Consider the following 21,585-nt stretch of genomic DNA (forward strand, 5'->3'; position numbering starts at 1 on the left):
GTTTGCCTAAAGTCACTCCACCAGTTAGTGACAGGTCGCTTTCTACTATACCTTCTTATGTTGTGGCAGTGTGTAAAGAAGAAATAAAGGTAATCAATAATAATCACCATCATCATCATCATCATTGCTATTTACTGAGTGGTTGCTCAGTGCCAGGCACGAAATAAAGTGCTTTATACTCATGACCTCATTTTAGCCTTAAAAAAACCCTAGGTGTGTAGCAATCATTATAATCCCATTTTACAGACTGGGCCACTGAGGCCCAGAGCCGTTAACTGGCTTGTCCACAGACACACAACCAGGGTTAGGATTCAGGCTCCTGGAGGCCAGAGCCCTTGGGCAGCTGAAGATTCAGTATGCGCTTGTGTGTGTGTGTGTGTGTGTCGGGGGGTGCATGGAAACTTCCCGAGGGCCGCAGCGGCAAGCGCCCGTGCCTCTGTCTCCCGCAGGCGCTGAGCAGCAGTGTGTACAAGAGCGCCTCGCCCTACGGCTCCCTCAACAACATCGCCGACGGCCTCAGCTCCCTCACTGAGCACTTCTCTGACCTGACTCTCACCTCCGAGGCCCGCAAGCCCAGCAAGCGGCCCCCGCCCAACTATCTGTGCCACCTGTGCTTCAACAAAGGCCACTACATCAAGGACTGCCCCCAGGTAAGGCAGCGTGGCCCGGGAGGGGCTCCCCCGCTGTTCCGCAGACTGGCTTCTGTGGGTGGGGTGGACGCAGTGGCCTCCCCGGTGGCCCATCCATCAGAGAGTGGCCCTGGCCCCGTTGTCTCCCTCTGGGTCCCCTCCGGGGTGGCGGAGGCCAGGCCGGCTGGTGTGGACAGGACGGAGGCCCAGCTTGGGCCCATGCTGGCTGGTCAGCGGTCTGGGTGAAGGACCCAAACTGGGGACCCCAAATGGGGTTCTGGGCCTTCAAGTCCCCACCAGTCTTTCTGGGGTGGAGCCTGTCATGAGGGGCAGCCTCTGTGCAGCTCTGGGCTCCGGCTGGGGAGGCCGCGTCTCCTCACACTCAGGGAGAAGGAATGCGGGCTCTGGGCTCCCGGCCAGGAATCCAGATGTGCAGCCCCTCCCCCACCTCTGCTCCTCAGCCCCTGCCTCGAGGGAGGAGGTGACTTTGTACCCCCAGGATAGGCCTTGGCGAAGGCCTCAGGCACTGCGGGGCTGGGCCTCTCTCTCGGGGTGGGGGTGGGGGGCGGGGCCGCTGGGGCGTCCCACTGACCGATGACCCCGGCTCACGCATAGACGTGGCTGTGGGATCCGAGGTGCGCAGTCGTTTTAAATACAGCATGAGATGATCAGTGATTTTTTCTTTTTGCTATTAGTTTTTCTTATTTTCCAACTTTTTACAATGTGGTGCTACTTTTATTTTATGTATGTAATGGAAATGGAATCTTGGAAACTCTGAAAATCCACGTGGCATCACCCTCCAGATGTTGGAAGCCGAGGCACGGTTGGGTGGGGCTGCATCCTTCCAGGCCCAGTGGGAGGCCGAGGTGTGCCTGCCGCTCATTACGTACGTGTACGTGCGTCAGGGCCTTGCCGCTTCAAGTGTGGCCCAGCACAGCTGCAGCTGTGCCTCTGGGGAGGTTGTTGGAAATGGAGAACTGCAGGCCACCCCGCACTGCATTTTAGTAAGATCCCCAGGTGAGTCCTGTGCCTCCCCCACCCCAGACCCTGAATGGTGGCGCTGACCCGCTGGTATCTTTCCTCCGGACCCCACACCCCTCAATATGTGCAGCGAGCAAAGGCCCTTGGCATGAGCAGACCCCAGCAGAGGGTGAGCCCCCACCCCAGGGTTCTCTGGGTAGGAGGAGGGGCAGATGGGCAGCTAAGGATCTGATGGGGCCTCAAGGGCATGCCCGTGCCCCCCAGTCCACAGCCCCATGTGTTCTACCCAGCTGCGCCCCAGCGCAGGGTCTCTCAGCTCATGTCCACACCGTTGTCCACAACAACCCTCCAGCGTCCCCTGCCCACAGGCTGGGGAGTGGGCAGAGCGGGCCTGAGCCTGGCGGGGAGGAGAAGGCGCTGTGCCAGATGTTCTCCAAGCATTAGTTCATTTAGTGAAACCACCCTATGCATTGGATGCTCTCGTTAGCCTCATTTTACATGAAGAAACAGATGCTCTGGCAAGGAGGGAACTGGCACAGCATCATTGAGCTGGTCAGTGGGGGAGCTGGGATTCTAACCCCCACAGGCAGGTGACACTCAGACACCAGCAGGGGTACTGGGGGTTTCAAGGAGGTGCTCTCACTCTGGGCTGGCAGCCGGGGAAGCTTCCAGGAGCAGGAGGGCTTGGGAAAAGGGTGGCAGGTCCTCCTGCAGTGTGACCAGTATCTAAGGGCAGTGGATGGTGACCAGAGGTGGAGGGATGGTGGACGTGCGTGTGAGTGTGTGTCTGAGTGTGTGTACACACATGCATGTGCACTTGCCACCCTGTCTCCAGACAGGGCCAGAGCTCTTCTGAATACTGGGGCAAGCTGGGCACAGTGGCTCATGGGTATAGTCCCAGCTACTCAGCAGGCTGAGGCAGGAGGATCACTTGAGCCCAGGAGTCTGAAACCAGCCTGGGTGATATGGTGAGACCCAGTCTCAAAAAGAAAAAAAAAAAATCTTGGGGCAGAGGGTCCCTCCTGCTTTCCAGCACAGCCTTAACACCGGTTCTTCCTTTACACGGATCATCGTCTCGTGTAGGGCTCCCAACGCTATGGCAGAAGTAGGACTCCTGGCCCCACTTCACGGTGGCAGAAACAGAGTCTCAGAGAGGTGCAGTGCGGAGGAGAGGGTGGGACACACATGAGAGCTCCGGGCTTGGCCCCTCAGTGTTCTTTGCCTCCTTGCGCATCCATGCCACTCCACGCTGAGAAGCGGCGTGGTCTGTGGAGCCTCAGTTTCTCTCTTGAGCTGGTAGAGGGCTTTTCCCGGCCCCATCCCAAACCTGCTTCTGTCCAGGTCTCCTGAAGGCCCAAGGATCTCCCTCCTCCCCTGGGGAGTGGTGGGAGCACCGACTCATGGCATCAGTTTCGTCGTCTGTCACGTGAGGCTAACGGGAGCCCTGACACACAGGAGCGTTGTGAGGATGCAGTGAAACAATGCATGGAAGGTGCTTGGCACGGTGCCTGGCACACAGGAAGTGCTCAATACATGATGGCTAGTGTTATGTGTTTTCCCCTTTGGATCACTACGAAGCGTGCACCCACCTGGCAAGGCACTGGGTATTTTGGCAGGGTGGAATTTAAATTGGATGCCGTGTACCCACCACCTGACCAAAAGCCGGCCAGGGGCAGGAGCTGGGCTAGATTTGCCCCTGTATCCATGGCTGTGTGACCCTGTGCCAGCTTGAGCGGCCTCACGCCGCGGGTACTCGGTGCAAGTCTTCTGAAGGAAGGCACGGTTGGCAAGGCTTTTATGAACTGTGGAAAGAAGCCCATGTCGCAAATGAAATATTATGTAACAGCTTAACATATATATTATTAAAAGTAGAATGGTTTCTTTGGAACAGCTCTAATGCCATATGATTCACCTTGCCATTTAATTCACCCATTTAAAGTGTACAGTTCAGTGATTTCTAGTATATGCACGGAGTGGAGCCACTGTCACCACAATCACAGAATATTTTTGTCACCTCAGAAAGGAACTTCATACTCTGTGTTCCGCCTCCTGATCTTCCCTCCCCGGGCAGCCACAGCCACTCATCTGCCTGCTCTCTATACAGATCTGCCTGTTCTGGACGTTTCGTAGAAATGGAATCATACAAGACGTGGTCTTCTAGGACTGGCTTCTGTCACTTAGTGTAATGTTTTCAAGGTTCGCTCATGGAGCACGTATCAATTCCCACGATTTTGTAGGTGTCCCATCATGTTCTCTTTTCTGGAAGAGTGAAGAATTACTATTAATTCTTCAGATGTTTGATAGAATTCCCCTGTGATGCCATCTGAACCTGGGCTTTCCTGTGTGGATAGATTTTTGGTTACTAATTGAATCTCTTCACTTGTCATAGGTCTCTTCTGGTTTTCTGTTTCTTCTTGAGTCAGGGACTGTAGTGTGTGTATTTCCAGGAATCAGTCCACTTCATCTAATTTACCTAATTTATTGGCACACGGTTGTCCATAGTATTTTCTTGTAATCCTTTTTATTTCTGTCAGGTTGGTAATAATGTCCCATCTTTCATTTCTGGTTCTTGTAATTTGAATTTTCTCTTTTTTCTTGGTCAGTCCAACTAACGTTTTGTTGGTTTTGTTAAACTTGTCAAAGAGCCAACTTTTGGTTTTGCTGATTTTTCTCTATTGCTTTTCTATTCTCTATTTCATTACTTTCCACTCTAATCTTTATTTTTACCTTGTGGTAAAATACACATAACATAAAATTTACCATCTTAACTATTTTCAAGTGCACAGTTCAGTGGCCTTAAATACATTGATATTATGCGAGCATGGCCATCGTCTGTCCCCAGAACGCTTTTCATCTTGCAAAACTGAAATTCCGTACTTACCAAACAATAATTCCCCCTCTCCCTCCTTCCTCTCCTTCCCCTCCTCCCCCAGCAGCTACCATTCTACTTTCTGTGCTGTGAGTTTGACTTCTCCAAACCCCTCAGATAAATGGAATCACACAGAATCTGTCCTTTTGTGACTGGCCTAGTTCACTTAGCTTAATGTCCTCAAGGCTCATCTATTTTATAGCATGCATGAGAGTTTTGTTCCTTTTTCAAGCTGAATACTATTCCATTGTGTATATATACCACACTTTGTTTATCCAGTCATCCATCAATGGACAACTGGTTGCTTCCACCTTTGGCTATTGTGAATGTCGCTGCTGTGAACATGGGTTTGTAAATATCTCTTCACATCCCTGCTTCCAGTTCTCCACTCTAACCTCCATTCCTTCCTTCCATCAGCTTGCTTTAGTTTGCTCTTCTTTTTCTAGTTTCTTGAGGTGGAAGGTTTGGTTATTGGCTTTATGTCCTTCTTTTGTGTAATGTAGATGTTCATAGTTGCGAATTTCCTTCTGAGCTGCATCCCATAAGTCATGGTATATGCTGTGTCTATATTTTTGTTTATCACAGGGTGTTTTCTCATTTTTCTTCTGATTTCTTCTTTGACCCACTGGTTATTTAGAAATGTGTTGTTTAATATCCACATGTTTGTGAGTTTCCCAAACATCTTTTAATGATTTCTAACTTTATTCCATTGTGGTCGTAGAACATACTTTGTATTGTTTCAGTCCTTCTAAATTGATTGTGGTTTGTTTCCGAGCCCAGCATGTGAGCTGTCCTGGAGAATGTTCCGTGTGCACTGGAGAAGAATGTGTTCTGCTGTTGTTGGGTGGTTGTTAGGTCTGGTTGGTTTATAGTGATGCTTACTGCCTTGTTGATATTCTGCCTAGTTCTTCTGTCCATCATTTTAAGTGGGGATATTAAAGTCTTCAACTATTATTGTTTAATTGTCTGTTTTTTCTTCAGTTCTGTCAATTTCTGCTTCATGTATTTTGGTACTCTGTTATTAGGTGTAACTGTATTTATACCTGTTGTATCTTCCTGATGGAGTGATCCTTTTATTATAATAAAATGTCCTTCTCTAGTAACATTTTTTTTTTAAAGTCAATTTTATCTGATATTAATATGGCTAGTTTTCTAATGGTTGCTGTTTACATGATAGATATTTTTCCATCTGTTTACTTTCAATAGTATTTGAATCTAAAGTGTGTCTTCTGTAGATAGCATATAGCTGGAACTTGTTTTTTGTTGTCCAATCTAAAAATCCCTGCCTTTTGATTGGATTACTTAATCCATTCACATTTAATGATGTAGTTGGGTTTAGATCTGCCATTTTACTGCCATTGGTGCCTTTTTTGTTCCTCTATTCCCTCTGTATTGCTTGCTTTGGCATTAATTTTCTAATGTAATATTTTAATTTCTTTGATGAGTTTTTTCACTGTATTTTTTTAGTTATTTCTTTGGTGGTTGCTCTAGAGCTTATCTTACACATCTTATGTTATCAGAATCTGCTTCAGATTTGTAATCACTTAATTCCAATGAGATACAAAAATGTTCCTCCTGTATAGCTCTATTCTCTCCTTGTCTTGGCTTTCACTTTTATTATCCTGTGTGTATTGGTGGATCTCTCTGTGTTTATCCTACTTGGAGTCTGTTGAGCTGCTTGGATGCATTGATTAAAATTCTTCATCGGATTTGGGAAGTTTTTAGCCATTATTTCTTCACATATTCTTTCTGCTCCTTTATCTTCTTTCCTTCTGTGGAATGATGTTTAAATGATCTAAATGCTTTTAAAATCTTCAGTGGTCTAACGGGGGTGGAATGTCTAGAGTCCTACTAGGTAAGCCCTGCCTGGGTCCTGAGGCGGCCCGTGGAGCCCCAGGGGTCTGAGGAGGCAGCAGTGAAAGTGAGGGGGAAGCATTCAGTGCTGGTTGCCCAGGTGGTGGACGCAGGAACCCGGGGTTGGTGATCTGGTAGCTAAGGGTAGGATAGAGGTGTCCAGAGCTCAGCTCAGCAGAGTGATGGGGCCTCTCGCATGTATCAGGGGCAGAATGAGGGGTTGCACACTGGTAGGAAGGCTGGGAGCCCTATAGCAGAGGCAGAGGGTGTGGAGAGCAATTCGGGATGTTGTGGAAAGGCAGGGCCGCCTTGCGGGGTCAGGTGTGCCCGGGCCATGGTCCATCTCCAGCCAGTGTCAGCACTGACCCAAGAAGGCTCAGGACCCAAGAGTGTCTATCACTTGGTTCTTGATAAAGCAGCCTCTGTTGTTACCACATAGTGTGCCGGCCATCCAGCCCGAGGGCAATAATAATATTAACAAGAACAATAATAATAGCCACCAAGTGTTGAGTTTACCACTGAGTTCAGCATGCTGTATGTATTAGCTCATTTAATTCTCTCCACAACCCTCTCAGCGAAGTACTATCTATATCTATATCTGTAATGATCCCCAACTGCCAGATGCTAAAACCAAAGCCCAGAGACATTAAGTGACTTGCCCAAGGTCGTACAACTAATGACTATCAAAGCTGGAATTGGAACTCAGGTGTTCCTTATTTCAGAGCCCACACTTTTTCAATTATGTCCTGCTATCACCCTTAGCATCTAGACTTTGATCTCCACTCGCATTCCCAGAAAGTCAGGGTCCTTTGAAAAGATGGCTTTCTGGACAAGCAGTGCGGGCAGAGGCCGTGCCGGGCCTGGTCTGGCCAAGTCGACACGCCTGGTAATTCCACCACGGGTCCAGCCTCGGGGTGTGTGCTGCCCCAGTGCAGTCAGGGAGGTCGTGGGGGGTTGGGGCTGCCAGCTCCAGTGGCAGCCAGAAACCTGGTGACAGCAGGGGAGGCACGGCTGGTGTCTGCTGGGCCTGCCTGCAGGGTCACCCGGGTATCTCAAGTTGGCTTCTGCACACGTGGGGCAGGACTGTGAGGGCCTGAGCGGCAGCGTCTCCCTCGGAGCCAGCTGCAGCTGCCTGCATGGTTCTGTGTATTCATGTGGGGACTTGGCATGGCGCCAGGTCTGTGCGAAAGAGACACAGTCTGCCCAGGACAGAGCAGGGCCTGGGACATACTCCCCTCACCCAACCCTTCCTGTGTGCCAGGGCCATGCTAGATAAGGCCCAACCCCTGTCCTCGGTGGGACAGACAGAAACAGTACTGGCCACCCTGGGGGCCGAGGGCTGTAGCTGAGGTTTGCATGAGGGCCCAGCTTGGCCTGAGGCTTCAGGGGAGGCCTCAGAGAGGAGAAGGCTGGACTGGGGTGGGGAAGGCTTCCAAGCGAGCGTGTAAATAACAGGAGTATGATTTCTGGGCACCGTGGGCCCTGGGTGACTGCGGGCACTCCTGGGGGAGGAGCGGGGGTGTGGCCGGAACAGGTGATGAAGGCCTGCGTGCCAGGCGGCACAAACTTGGACTCTCTGGAGGGCAGGGAGGAGGGTCATCGTGACAGGCTCGGACTGGCATTTTGAAAGGCCCTGCTAGTGGCAGGCTGGGCAAGGCTGCGGAGGAAGCCAGCCCCTGAGCCCGGATAGGCGCCGACGAGACTGGATATAGGGCAGGGGCGAGCAGAGGTCAGAGGTGAGGGATGGATTCTGGAGACTGAGGAATTATCATCTGTAGGGCGTGGTGCCCAGAGTGGGGAGAGGGAGAAGACAGCAAAGTGAGTGACCAGATCTTTGAGGCCACCTGGGCAAGTGAGTGCCACCAGCTGGGTTACAAATACACCTACAGATAGGCTCGCCTTCATTTATCCATTCAGCAGATATTTACTGAGCACCTACTATGTGCCAAACATGCCATAGGCATTTGAGGATGCCACGGTGGGCAAAACAGGACAGGTTCCTGCCCTCTTGGAGCTTATATGCCAGTTGGTGCAGTCAGGCGGCAAGGGCAAAGCAGTAAGGAGACAGGGAACTACCAGGTCAGATGAAGAACATCAAAGGTGCTCTGACCAAGTGGCCAGACGCCTTCCCTGTGAGGAGCGGCAGGCACGCCACGCCGCCAGGGCCCATGGTACTTTAGGGATCTGCAGAAATGTTTCATTTCATTTATTTTCAAACCGGAAGAGAACATGAATATAATGATGATGAACATGTGATTATGAATCCAGCCTGGAGATCTGCCCTTATACTAATGCAGTCAGAAAATATAATTTTTAATCATTTTTTGCCTACGAAGGCAAACGTGGCTAGGGCCCACAAAAGCCACGAGACGGCCCCGAACAGTGTCTGGGGACAGCTTGACACTGGTGGCCACTGTAGACCCCTCTGGTGATAGCACATGAAATGCCAGATAATGCCTTCCTCTGAAGCTCAGGCAGGGGTGAGGGTCCACGTGCCAACAGTGAGGACCCTGATGGTAACAGGGGGGATATTTTGTTGAGGTCAAAGGAAACAGCCTCAAATTTATGAGTTCAAATTCCAGCTCTACCATTTTGCTGCTGTGCAGCCTTGGGCAAGTCGCTTAACCTCTCTGGGCCCCCTTTCCTCATCAGTGATTTAGGGCTGGTGCAGGGTTCCCTGCCTTGACGCACTCAGCACCTCTGTAGGAATGGAGGGCTGGGGTGGGGTGGGGGCCATACACCAGGACCCTGTGTCCTTTCCCTAAACCCTCCCCTTACCCTCCATGGCTGTGAGGCCCAGCCCTGCCCAGCCTGGCATCACCCTTCAGGCGCTGACCCGGGAGCAGAAATCCTCTGAGGCCTCGGCCTCTGTCACTCCCAAGACACTCCTGGGGGCTGCCGGTTCCTCTTTGAAGGAGGTCGGAGGGGTGTTGTCATCGGTGCCTCCTGGGTCCAGCTAAGCCGGCTCCTTGCAGGTCCGGGGAGGGCCCGAGCGCAGGGGAGCTGCCGTTCCGAGTCAGCATGCCCAGGGCGCCTAATGAAATCCAGATGTCAGACAGAAAACAATCATCGCCCCCACCCATCTGCAGCTCGGGTTTCGTGGAGATTGCAAAAGAAGAAGGAAAATAGAGCCAGAGAGAATGGAGTCCCAGAACAGCTGAGATCTTGGAGGGGGGATGTAACTAGTTCAGGGTCTTGCTGGGGAGAAGGGCAGGGGACCAGGGGAAAGAGGGGGCTGGCCCACTCTTCTTCCTTCACCCTGGGCTCTGCAGCTCTCGGACCCCAGCCCCTGTGCCCCTCCCCAGGCCAGAGCAGTCTGGTCCCTGGGGGTTGTAGGGTGTTGAAGGTGACGGGCAGGGCCTAGGCCACCAGTCCATGTCTGACCCTTGCCTGGGGTTTCCAACCCCTCATTCCAGCCCTGACCCCACTGCAGGTCTGGGTGTCCTCTTGGGCCAGAGCGGCTGGAGCCCAGGAGGGGGCAGGCAGAGAGGGACTAGAGTATGCGGAACCCTGGGCCTGGGCCTAGAAGCTTCTCCTCGGAGGCCCAGAGCTGAGTGGTGTGGGGAAGGACGATGCGGGCTTTGATGGGCCAGTCGGGGGACCTAGCCCCTTCCTTCCCCCAGGGCAGCCTCACATGGCAAGGAACATGCGAAGAAAATATTCTCAGACTGATAAGGTTTAAAACCATCGATCAGTTCAGACATCTATGTACCGGTGGGGAAACTGAGGTTTTCTCACAGCACCCGGGTTAAGGACTACATGTTATAAAAAATCCTTGGAGGGAGGGAAGAGAGGCAGAAAGATAACACCAGAGACAGAAAGCCCTTTTAATGCTGGACGGGGGAATTAGCAAAGCAGGCGTTGTGCCCCATCCTGTACTGGTTATAAAATGTCCAGAAGGAAGGAACGGCGGCAGCATCGTTGTGGGATCCCTTTGAGGAAGGGCTGGGCCCAGGGCAGTGCCTAGCAAGGACTCAACGCTGCGGGCGATGTCACAGGGCTTCCTCTGGAACCTGGGGTCGGCTGATGGGCCAAGGGGCCCGGGCCACGGTTTTCCAGCGTTTGGCACAGAACCTGGAATGTCGTGAGTGCTTGGAGAATGTTAGCTGGGATGGGCATTGCTGGGGGCGTTGTGCCTGCCATTTGGCTGGTGGTGGTGACTCTGGTGGAGGTGCTGATGTTTGGGGCAGTGCCCCAAACCCAGTGTCACGGCCTCAGGGCTTTCCTCCTTCGCCCTGCGAGGCCCTGTCCTTGCCAGGCAGTGGCTTCGAGCACAGCCCCGGAAGCCGGCCTGCCTGCATTGGCCTCCCAACACTGCCTCGTCACCGCTGTGCGCCTTTGGGAACAAGTCATCCAATCTTCCTAGGCCTCAGTTTCCTCTCCTGTACATTGAAGATACTAAAACACCCTATCTCGTGGGATGTCGTGAGGCTAAATGAGTTATTTTATCTGAAGTGCTTATCAAAGTGCCCGGCAGCTTACGGTCACTACAAGTGTTCACTGTTAGGACTCTGTTAACTCCGTCATTATTATGATGCCTCAACTCAGCTCTTTCAAACTGGTTTGAGACGTCCCAGAGGTCAAAGAGAATGCTCAGGACTGTGGGGTCCACAGAGGCAGTTGTGGTCCCCCTTCCTGCCTCGTGCCCCGAGATGGGGCTACCTCTGGGATGAACCGCAGGGAGGCCGGTGACGAGGATGTGCTTTCTCAGCAGCCTTGGGAGGGGGCAGGGGAAGTCTCTGCTGAATTTGGGTCACCCGGGTTGGCTTCAGGGACCGAGTCCTGGAGGCTCTGCCCTGTCCAAAGTGGGTGCTCTGGGAGGAGGGGTGGCGAGGCATGGCTGGGAGTACACAGTGCCACCTGTGGGCTGTCAGCTCCCCTCTGGCCCAGGCAGGGGGTGGACTTGCCAAGGGCTTGCCCTGGCTCAGAAGTGGGAGCAGCTGCCGGGGGAGGGGTGGGGGTGGGGTGACGGCAGGGTGGGGCGCTGGGCATCGGGGTTCACGGGCAACCACTTTTACATCCTTCCTGCTGTCTTGCGGCTGGCAGGAAAGTGCCTAGGAGGGCCAGTTTCACATCCTCAGCTGCCAGTTCTCGTTTTAAAGGGATCGCAGATGGTGATTAGGAGTCCTCAGGAATCTAGATGTGTCAGTGGCCTCACGCTCTCAATCCTCTGCCCCGGGCCCTGAGAGACAGGGAAGCTGGCAGAGCCTGGCAGTCTGGAACTACCTGCAAGGCCTAGTGAATGCAGCACTGGGGCAGAGTGAGTGCACCCTTGGGCTGAATAGCTCCCGGTGTTGCCTCCTTCAGGAAGCCCTCTCTGATTTCTCCTGTCCTCCAAGCTCAGAGGAACTGCTCTTTTCTGAACGTCGGAAAGACTCACTCACCCACTCACTCATGAACTCCTCACTGGCCGAGGGCCTCCAGTGTGCCAGGCTCTCGGCCTGCCCCCCCCCCACATGGCTCCCTCTCGTTTTGGAGTAACTAAGGTCGGAGCTGGCTCTCCAGGCCTTGTGGAAGGTTCTGGCAGGGTCATCCCGTGGTGCCCTCAAACTTGGTGAGGATGGGAGAGCCCAGGGCAGTGGAGTCTCACTTGGGTGGACTCAGACTTCACTTCTGCCCTTTCCCAGCTGTGTGGCCTTGGCCACATTGCCTACTTCTCCCGGGAATCTGTAAAATGGGCTCACCGCCTTGTGGGGTGTTTGTGGGGAAAGTGGGTGCGAAGCTGCCGATACAGTGCCTGGCGTCCCCCGAGCACTCAGTATCCCCCGAGCACTCAGTAAGCGGCAGCTCGTGCCGTCAGTGTTCCGTGTCGGGCTGCGGGGCCTGCTGGGCTGGATCTGCCCTCCGTTGTAAAGTGGGGTCACGTGTCTGCTGCGGGGTCCGTGGGAGGTAGATGAGAAGCAGCCTGGGGCACGAGGGAGGTAACAGCCCAAACCCTCCCCCTCCTTTCCCTGCCCCACCCCTGCAGCCGTGCACATGTGTGCGCACACGCATGCATACCCCCACACGTGCACACATAGACCCCTGGGCTCATGCTGTCCCCTCCTGATCTCTTCCCGCCCTTACCCCCTTCAGAGCCCAGCCTGAGCCCGTCTCCCTCGGGGTGTCTCCCCAGCTAACAGCCCACGCTGTCGTCTCTGCACCCCACTTGTCACGACAGCACCCCCATCTGGGGACTTGGTTCTGAGGCCTGCAGTGGTTTCTTACCTGTCCTTCCTCCCCATCTAGTCCCTAGAGGACAGGGACTCCCCCTCCGTGGGTAGGTAGGCTCTGCTCTACCCTGGAGTGCGGCCCCTGCCTGGGTCCTAGGAGGTGGGCCACAGTGCTTGCCCTTTGACCCCGGCTGAGCTTTCTCAGCCCCCAGAAAGTGTGCTGTGGCCTCAGCCTGTCGCTCACTCTCATTTTCTCCTTCTTATTCTCCAAGCCTAGCCCAAATGTGTCCTTCTGTGCCCTGGAGCTGGCTCCTACCCCGTCTTGCTGAGCCCTGCCCAGCCCAGGCCTGATCCTGCACGAGCCTCTCCTGCTTCCTGGGGGTCCTTCCCAGGCAGGTCTGTGTCTGAGGCTGGCAGAGCGAGCATGGCACTGGGGCAGATGGCCGAGCTCTTGCCCCAGGCCTGGCACTCAGGAGCTGTTCAACTTTGGCCAAGTCGACCCTGACCTGGGCCCGCACACCCTCACGTATGAAGCAGGGTGGGCCACGAAGCCCGTCTCTCGGGGCTTCTGTGAGATTCAGAGGCGATCGGGCAGGCAGCTGCGCTTTGAAAACTGCAAGGTCGGACCACTTGCTCCACTGGCCAGCAAGTAGCCACGTGTGCTGGGATGGCCGGAGGTGAGCGGGTGAGGGCGTCTGGGCTTCTCCAGCAGGTGTGAGCTGGGGGCCGCGCCCCAGCAACACTGTCCCTTCCCACCGCTTCTGGGGTGGCCACCTGGGGCCCTCCTGCACCCTGTGGCTTTGTCTGGAGTGGGGACAAAGTGGCCAGGGCCCAGCTGCTGGGTTACAGGACCTGGCACCCTTGCCCTGGCCTGCCTTGGGGATCTGGCTCCCCTCAGCACAGGCCCCCATTCCAAGGTTAGGGCCTCGGAGAAATCAGGCAGCAGGTGCAGGGAAGAAATGCACATGGATGGGATGGGGGCCTGGAGAAACCAGACCTCCCTCCTGCCTGGCTCACAAAGCGCCTTCGTCTCATTGCTCTCTGGGTTCCCACACTGCCGGGATGTTGTCTGGGGCCCGTCTGCCCACTGCTCTGCTCTTTCTTCATCTGTCTATCCCGTCCTTCCTTCCCTCTTTTCTTTTGTAACAGAGTAGCACAGAGAGCCCCCTCAGCTGGTTAGGGTAAGGCCAAGTCAGTCTGACCCCAGGGCCCAGCCTTTCCCACGACCCCCCTCTGCCCACAAGAATTGGGATCCGTCCGCTAGGACACGACACGCTGTGGACCTGCTGTGCTCGGGCGCTGGCCGAAATCCGCCTGTGGGAGAAAATGTGCACCCCAGGCTGTGTGGGAGCCAGGTAGCTCTCCTCCCACAGGTTGGGGTGGTGGTGAGGAGGAGGGCGTGACCCCGGGCGGTGAGCATGATGTCAAACCCGAGCTCCTTTGTTCCTTGTTGGGGAGTGAGAAGCTTAGACAGGGCTTTGCGTCCCACTCCCCCCAAAGGCCCTCTCAGCCCTCCCTGTGCATTAGCCGCTCCCACCTCTGTGTCCCCAAAACACTCTGCACAACCAGCTTAGTATTTTGTATTCTCTTTTGACTGTGATCTCCAGGGGAGTGGGGGCAGGAAGTCACATAGCATGGTGCCTGGCACAGAGCGGGTGCTCCGAGTGTGAGCCCTTGCTGCTGCCTCCACACTCCATCCCCAGCATCTGCTATGGTGCCCGCCGCCGAGCCAGGCCCCAGCCATGAGGGAGATGGCACGAACAGTGCGGTAGCTGGCACTCGCGGGAGCATTCACGGTGGCCCAAGCCCTGCTCTGAGCGCTTTACACATACCGACTCATCTGACCTTCATGTAGCCCTCTGTGCTGGGCACTCTTGTTTCCATTGCACAGAAGAAGAAACTGAGGCACAGAGGGGGTGAGTGACTTGCCCAGGGACACGCAGCTTGGATGCATTCCCCAGCAGTCTTGCGTCAGAGGCTGTGCTGTCATAAATGTGTGCAGAAGAAAGGAAGAAATGATTAAGCCTCAGTTGGAATGTGGAGAGGGGGAAAAGGCAGGGTGCTGATGTTGGTGGCACATCGTTTGTGTACCAGGGATGGCGCGTGTCATCGGTAACTCAGAGAGGGCAAAGTATGTGCCCCGGGTTGCACGGGAGCCGAGGGCATGTCTGGAATCTGAGCCCGATGAGTCTGGCTCTGTGGCCTGCTGATTCCTAATCTCCCCGACCCCATCCCACCAGCTCAGGCCACAAGGAGCCAGAGCAGTCGCCAGCACCGTTCATCAAGGCCCCTGGAAGCCCCCAGAGGCCTCAGGCCCACACAGCTGAGTCGGAAGCAGGACAGGAAGTCACTGGGCGAGGCCGCTCATTGCCAAGGTGTTTGGTTCTAACCGGCCGTTGGGGGGGAGTTTAGGGGAAGGAGCAGAGCCAAGTGGGTGACCTCGAACAAGCTCCTTGCCCTTGCTACACCTCAGCTTCCCCTGCTGTGCAGTGGACCCAGCACTATGCATCCTGTCCCTTAGGGCTGCTGTGTGGGTCTCATGAGCTGACAGAGCTGGAGATGACTCGCAAGCCAAGCTGAGCAAAAAGTAAGGTGCCCTTAGGGATCAAAAGGCCTTTATTTATGAACACCTAAGGGTTTGCCTAAAGGTGTGCTCAGTGCACCAGCAGCAGTGGCTGCACTGGGAGCTTATCGGAAATGCACAAGCTCAGCCGAGGGCCCAGCCCAGACCTGCTGGCTCACAATCTACATTTTCACAAGCTCTTCAGATCACTCGCGGGCATCTGAAAGTCTGGGAAATGCTGGTCTAGGAATAGCCAGGCTCCGCTTCCCCATTCCTGGAGGCTGCATCTTGGGCCTGCTTTCCATAGCCTGCTGGGGGTTCTTGGCTGGAAATTCCCATTTTGTTGGAGGAAACCCCCCCGGCCCAGGCAGACCCCTGCCCTGCCAGGCTGCTTAGGAGCCGGGAGTGCACCGGAGTGAAATGGAAATTGGGCAGAGGCTCTGACAGCCTCTGATGAGACCACCCCCATTTGTTTGGGAGTGTGGCTGCCACCAGAGTCAGCAAGGCCGGCCAGACCTGGGACAGGGCGGGAACGAGGGGCACCCTCAGGTAGGGTGCAGGGCAAAAGGCGTTTGTGCCAGACAGTCTCCATCTTCATGCAGGAGGGCGAAGGGCTGAAACTGCAGTTGGAATGTATAGGGTTAGACGTGCGAAGCAACTTCCTCACGGACCAGGAACCAGCCAGCAAAGGACACTGAGGGCTCTGTCCCCTTGAATGTGTGGCCATTTCATGTGAGGTCACAGGGGTTCTCCGTCCAACCTCCTGCCTAGAGACCATTTTAATGTAGAGAGGCCAAGTGACTTGTCTAAGGACACCCAGCGAACAGTGACAGTGAGGACTCCAGTTTCTGACTCCCTTGGGCCTCTTTTCATTACAGGCCTCCCTGGAGGCTGGGGATTGGCCTTGATGACCTTTGTGGCCTTCCCTTAAAGCAACCTGGAGGGTTCTGAGCACGTGGGGTGGGGTGAAGGGAGGGGCGGGCTCTGTGAGCTTAGCAGATCTGGATGTCTCACTCTGTCCTGGCCTGTGTGGTACCCAAGACCACTAGGAACACCGCTGGGGCAGGGGTCCTCTGATGCAGATGCAGTGACAGGACCACTAGAGCTGAAGGGGTCCAGGCAGAAGAAGCAAGTAGAAGCCTGGGGGCCTTGTCCTTGGTGTAGAGGCTGGGAACCACTGCTGTGTGTCCTTGGGCCAGTTACTTGCAGTCTCTGTTTCCCCATCTGTAACATGGAGGAGAGGTTGGACCAGATCAGTGATTTTCAACTAGGGTGTCACATTAGAATCACCGGGGGATCTTTGCTTTGGTTTTGTTATTTGGTGCTGGAAATTCTGAGTCAGTAGATTCAGGGTGGGCCTGGCCATGGGCATTTGCTCAGCTCTCCAGGTGATTCCGACGTGCTGGGCAGAAGCACGTTGCCGGGTCTGAAATGGCTGGGGTGGGTGCAGGTGAGCACCACTGAGATTGTCCTGAGGCCCTGGGAGTGCGAGATTACAAGGTCCCATGAGACTCAGAAATGGATATTCCTGGGGTTCCCGTTTCTAACACTGTCTGATGTTTGGTCCCAAATGTCTTAGATCATGTGACTGCAGTTTTATTATTCCAGGATGCTAGGCTTCCCACATTAGCTGCTTCGGACACTTGGTTGTTCTGAATGTTGTGATTTTAAGAGTCTGAGGTTCTATAATTATTCCGTACCTAAATTATGTGACTCTGAACCCTTCCCCATGTCTGTGTTCAGTGTGCTATTATTGTTCTTTGAGATGAAGATTCTCCTTGTCTATGATTGTAACACATTATTATCCCGAATTCTAGAGATTCCAAGAATTTAAGCTATGGTGGCGCTAACATTTTTTTAAAATTCTAAATTCAGCAACTCTGCGATCTGTCATTCCATCTGGGCAGTTGGCCACCGAGGCCTGGGGCCTGGCCTTTGTCTCCCCAAGACAAGGTGGCGATTGTGTAAGCTTGGACGTGTGCCCCCTCCCCTCCTCGGCCTGGAGGGCCTGTCCCGGGGGGAAGTGGTGGGGTGGGGAGAGCAGAGACCCCATGGAGCTCTCTCTGCTCCAGCTCTTCCTCCAACACTGCAGTCGGGGAGTGGAAGGCGGGGCAAGTGTGAGGGGCACGCATGTCCGTGCAGTGAGAAGGGCGGCGTGTTAGACGTGTAGCAGCATTTCTTAATGCATCAGCCCCGTCTCACAGCAGAGCCATCGGTTCCCAGAGTGTCAGATTTGGCTCAGACATTAGAGGCTATTGCATCTAAAGCACCTCCCTAAACATTCTCTCCCTGTCTCTCTCTCTCACTCATACCCCAATTCCAGATGGGAAAACCGAGGCCCAGAAGGAGGAGGTGACTTGCCTGATAGAGCTGGTGCCCAAACCCAGGGACCCCTACCTCCCAGCTATTTATTGCCTGTCCTTCCCAGGCCTGGCTTTTTGCACAGAGCCATAAGCTTCCTATAGGAACAAGTCAACCTTCGGGTCCCCCCAAGGTGACAGAGACCAGCCCTGCGACTCAGGATGACACGTTTAAAGCCTGTAGCCTGGCAGATTTCATTAGGCCCAGGCCAGGCTCTCCCTGCCCCTACATGAGCTCCCCGGGCTGCTTCCTGCCTGCCAGACCACACTGTCTTCTGTCCCCCCCCCCACCCCCGCAGGCCTGGTGCCCACCGTGTGCCAGCAGCCATCAGGCTTAGAGGCTGGGAAAGTCAGGCTTTGGGGGTAGGGGGAGCTGCCACTCACTCACTGTGTGACCTTGGGAAGGTCCCTTCACCTCTCGGGCCCTTTCCATGCTGGGGGCCGGTAGAGCATCACTCACAGAGTTGCCGGGAGGGTGAAATGGGGTCCTGTATGGGAAAACCCGTGCGCCAGGTTTGGCAGAACCGGCCACATGAGCCACCAGCTCATCACACTCTGCGCAGAACCTGTCTTGGACGAGGGGCTTGTGTTTGTTGAAAGAGGCTGGGTGGACTTACTCATATTCACTCAGAAGGTGAAATGCTGGTTTCAGAGACTTTCCTGGGTTTCCAGAAGGTTGGTGGGGTGGAGAAAAAAGAGTGTAGGGGCCTCAGACATCCGAGATTTTAGGCAAGTGTCCATAGAATGATGATGACGGTGATGATGGCTACCATTTACCGAATTCCAACTAAGTGCCAAGCACTTTATGTTCATGAGCTCATCACATTTTCTCAACGACATGCCTGATAGATATTATTATCCCCACTTACGCAATGGGAAACTGAGGCTCAGAGCATCTCAGAAACTTCTCCAAGCTCTTGCTGCCGGTAGTGGCAAAGTCAGGATCAAGCCCAGGTCTCCAGGGCTGCACAGCCGGGGCTCTCTTTCGCTTGCGCTCGGCTGGGTGAGGGGATGCAAGGCCACAAGCTGGACAGTGACCACTCCCCCACGTGGCCACAAGCAGCCCATGGCCGGGGAAATAGAAAGACATTTTCCAGACCAGATAGGAGTGGTTTTATTTTCTCTTCCTTCGGTGCAATTCTCCCAATTTTCCGTGCAGCTATTTTTATCATTTTGGGGAATCCAGAGCTTCCTGTGGGTGGCCAGCCCTGGACCTGCCCCCAACCCGCCGAGGCCTGCGGAGGTGGGTACAGAGCAGGGGCTCTGCCCAGCCGCACGCACCTACACGCACGTACGCCCTCCCCATCATGCCTGTGCACACTCACACAGAGGCTCCTGCGGGTGCTCCCTGCTGCCAAGCCCAGGGACCTGGGAGGTTAGTGGGAAACGCCAACAGCCACCTCCCTGGGAGTTCTGGAGCAGGTTCAAGGAGCTGCTAGTCTGCCGTTACCACTTGCCTCCCTGTCAGTGACTTAGAACAGAGCTGGCAGGTCCGGCTACGGTGCATGCCTGGGGAAGCACACTGCCGTGTCATTCCCCGTGTGCGTGCACGCCTGCGCGTCTGGGGACCTGTGCCTGCCCAGGCCCAGAGCAGCATGCAGGCTCACTGCCCCTGGGTGGCAGAGCAAGGAGACTTTGCTCCTGGGCTCACACACGCCGACACTTCCCAGATGGTTCCTTCCGCTTCTCAGATTCCAGCTGTCTGGGCTGCTGGGGGCAAGGCAAGGGCAGGAGAGACAGTCAGGGCACTGTCAGGGGCACATGTGGGTGGGCTCCGGGGACTGGGGACGGTTGACTTGCTGCGGGTCCTGCCCTGGTGCCACCCTAGGAAGGAACACGGGCGCCTGGAGACGGTGCCAGGGGCAGGTTGGAACACCCTCTCTTGTGGCATAGCATGGGCCTCAGGGTCGAGAGGCCCTCTGGGAGTGGTATGGTGGGGCCTCAGGGCACGGCACTCCAGGAGGGACTGGGAGCACTGTCTGGAAGTTGCCTCCAACCCCACGGTTGCTTCAGACTCTCCCAGAGCACTGGGCTGAGCGGGATCCAGGAGGCCTGAGCTCCGGGCTGTGTGGTGCTGGAGGCCACATGGCCGCCCCTGGCCTCAGCCTCCTGCCCCGCGAGGAGGAGGCCCCGTGGGAAATGAATCGAGACCGCGGCAGTCCCGCGCTGGTATGTGCCGTGCCCGGGCCGTGTGCACACTGTGCGGCTGTGTCCTTCTAGACCCCAGGTTCATTCTCTCCCTCCTGGGTCTCCTTCCGCTGTAGACTTAACACCTCTTCTGTAGATCCCTTCTTCTCGGCTCTGAAGGACTGCTTTGGAACAGCGGGGAAAGCCCTGGGCCTGCCTCAGTGGCCTGCGCTCACGTGGCCGAGCCATGTCTAGCTTGGCCCTTCCCACTTTGAGCTCTTTTGCTCACCTGCAGGGCAGTGTGTGTGTGTGTGTGTGTGTGTAATTAATTACAGCACTGTACCAGGGTGCCTGGCCCCACCTCCAAATCAGCTTTGGGGTGGAACTGCCCCCAGGGGAACCTTATACAGGCTCAGGTGACAGGTTTATAGGTGACTCCTGAGGACAGGAGCCACGGCAGACAGTTATCACCTGCTGTCCCATCCCCCACTGTTGCCTGCTGCCCGGTTATGGCCAGGGACCCCCCCCCCCATCCATCCCTGCCAACGCAGGACACAGCCATCACCTTCCCTCGCCCCACCGGCCTTGTCCTAGTCAGGGCCAGGGCTGTCACAGGCCAAGAGGGGAGTGCCCGGCCCGCCCCACAGCTGTGTAGAATGTTTGACGCCAGACACCTGGGGGGTGTTCCTGAGCCCTTGCTCTCCTCCCCCAGGGCTAACCCAAGTCCTGCTGACTCTACCTCCTGCCTGTCTCGCAGTCCCTCACGCTTCTGCTCTCTGCCACCCTTGCCAGACCCTCCACCGTCGCCTCTCCCCAGCCGTGTGGCAGCATCCCCCAACTGGTGTCCTCACGTCCAGTCCCTCCCCCCGACTCAATCCATTCTCCATGCCCAGCCAAGGAGATCTTCCCCAAATGCCAGGCTAACCTTGGCATCCCCAACTCAAACCCTTCCCTGTCTCCCCATTACTCCTGGGCTGACATCCATCTCTGCGATGTGGTCCCAGGGCCCAGAGTGGCCTGGCCTCTGCTGGCCTCTAAGCCTCAAGCCCTCCACAGCCTCCTCCCCAGCCACCCCAGCCAGATGCTTCCGGAACACGGGGCTCCGCACATCTCTCAGCGTGTAGGTCAGTGTTCAAGTGCGCCTCTTTGGTCTGTTCATTCAGCATGTATGTACTGAACATCTGCTGTGTGCCAGGCACTGCTCCAGGCACTGGGGACGTACCATAGTGAACAAGAAAGATGAGGAAAGGATGTGGCTCACATTCTTGTGGGGCAGCAAACAGTAAAGAAACAGACACAAAGGGACATGCTATGGTGTTAGGTCATGTTTAAATAGGGCTGTCAGCGGTGGCGTCTCTGAGGACGTGACAACTGGAATAGAGATGAATGAAGCAGGGAGCAAACTGGGTGGAGATCTGGGGGAACAGTGTTCCTGGCAGAGGGAACAGTAAATGCAAAGGCCCTGAGGTGAGGCACAGGTGTGTTGGGCTGTTTGAGGAAGAGTAAGAGGGCCAGAGTGGCCCTCCAGACAGCCCCAGCTCAGAAGGAGAGCTAGTTGGGAGAGGAGGGGCTGAGACACAGGATTGAGCAGGTCCCTAGCGCCACTCTCCCTTCTCCCGCCTCCTCCCCCAGCTGGGCAGCTCTTCTCTGGGGGACACAGATGGGTGCTTGTCCTCAGAGCCCCCCTCCTCCCCCAGCCTCTCCGAACACTCACAGTGGGGACAGGAAGTGTCGGCCCTCGCCTCCCAGCTGCCCGGCTGGGACACCACTGAGCTGGGCCGGCCTGCTCAGGGAGGGACAGAGGCCCTATTGAGCCTGCTCTCTGGACCATTGGAGACAATGGCCACACTGAGGACCAGGAACATCGGCCAGCATGCTTGTCCAGGAAGTTGCCAGGCTGCTGCCCAGCCCCCTTCCTCATGAGCCGACCTCTCTGGCTTTTCTCGGGCTGCTTATCTCAGGCTGATAGGAAAGCCCAAATGGTCACTCTGTCCTTCACCTCCTCCCCAGAGGTTCCCTGTCCTGTGCCAGACCCATGCTGGGTCCAGGG

General features: G+C 55.3%; 1 protein-coding gene across 3 annotated transcripts in view; it reads left to right on the top strand.

Moving 5' to 3' along the window:
- ZCCHC24 (zinc finger CCHC-type containing 24) overlaps window positions 1-21,585 on the top strand; it is a 60,829-nt gene that overhangs the window by 12,436 nt on the left and 26,808 nt on the right. For all 3 annotated transcript variants that reach the window (XM_045569147.1, XM_045569146.1, XM_045569149.1), the window contains exon 2: window positions 450-650. In XM_045569147.1, coding sequence (XP_045425103.1) covers window positions 450-650 — 201 coding nt within the window. The remainder of the gene's footprint in view (window positions 1-449; window positions 651-21,585) is intronic.

Source organism: Lemur catta, chromosome 14 (genome assembly GCF_020740605.2).
Source record: "Lemur catta isolate mLemCat1 chromosome 14, mLemCat1.pri, whole genome shotgun sequence".
NCBI classification, from domain to species: Eukaryota; Metazoa; Chordata; class Mammalia; order Primates; family Lemuridae; genus Lemur; species Lemur catta.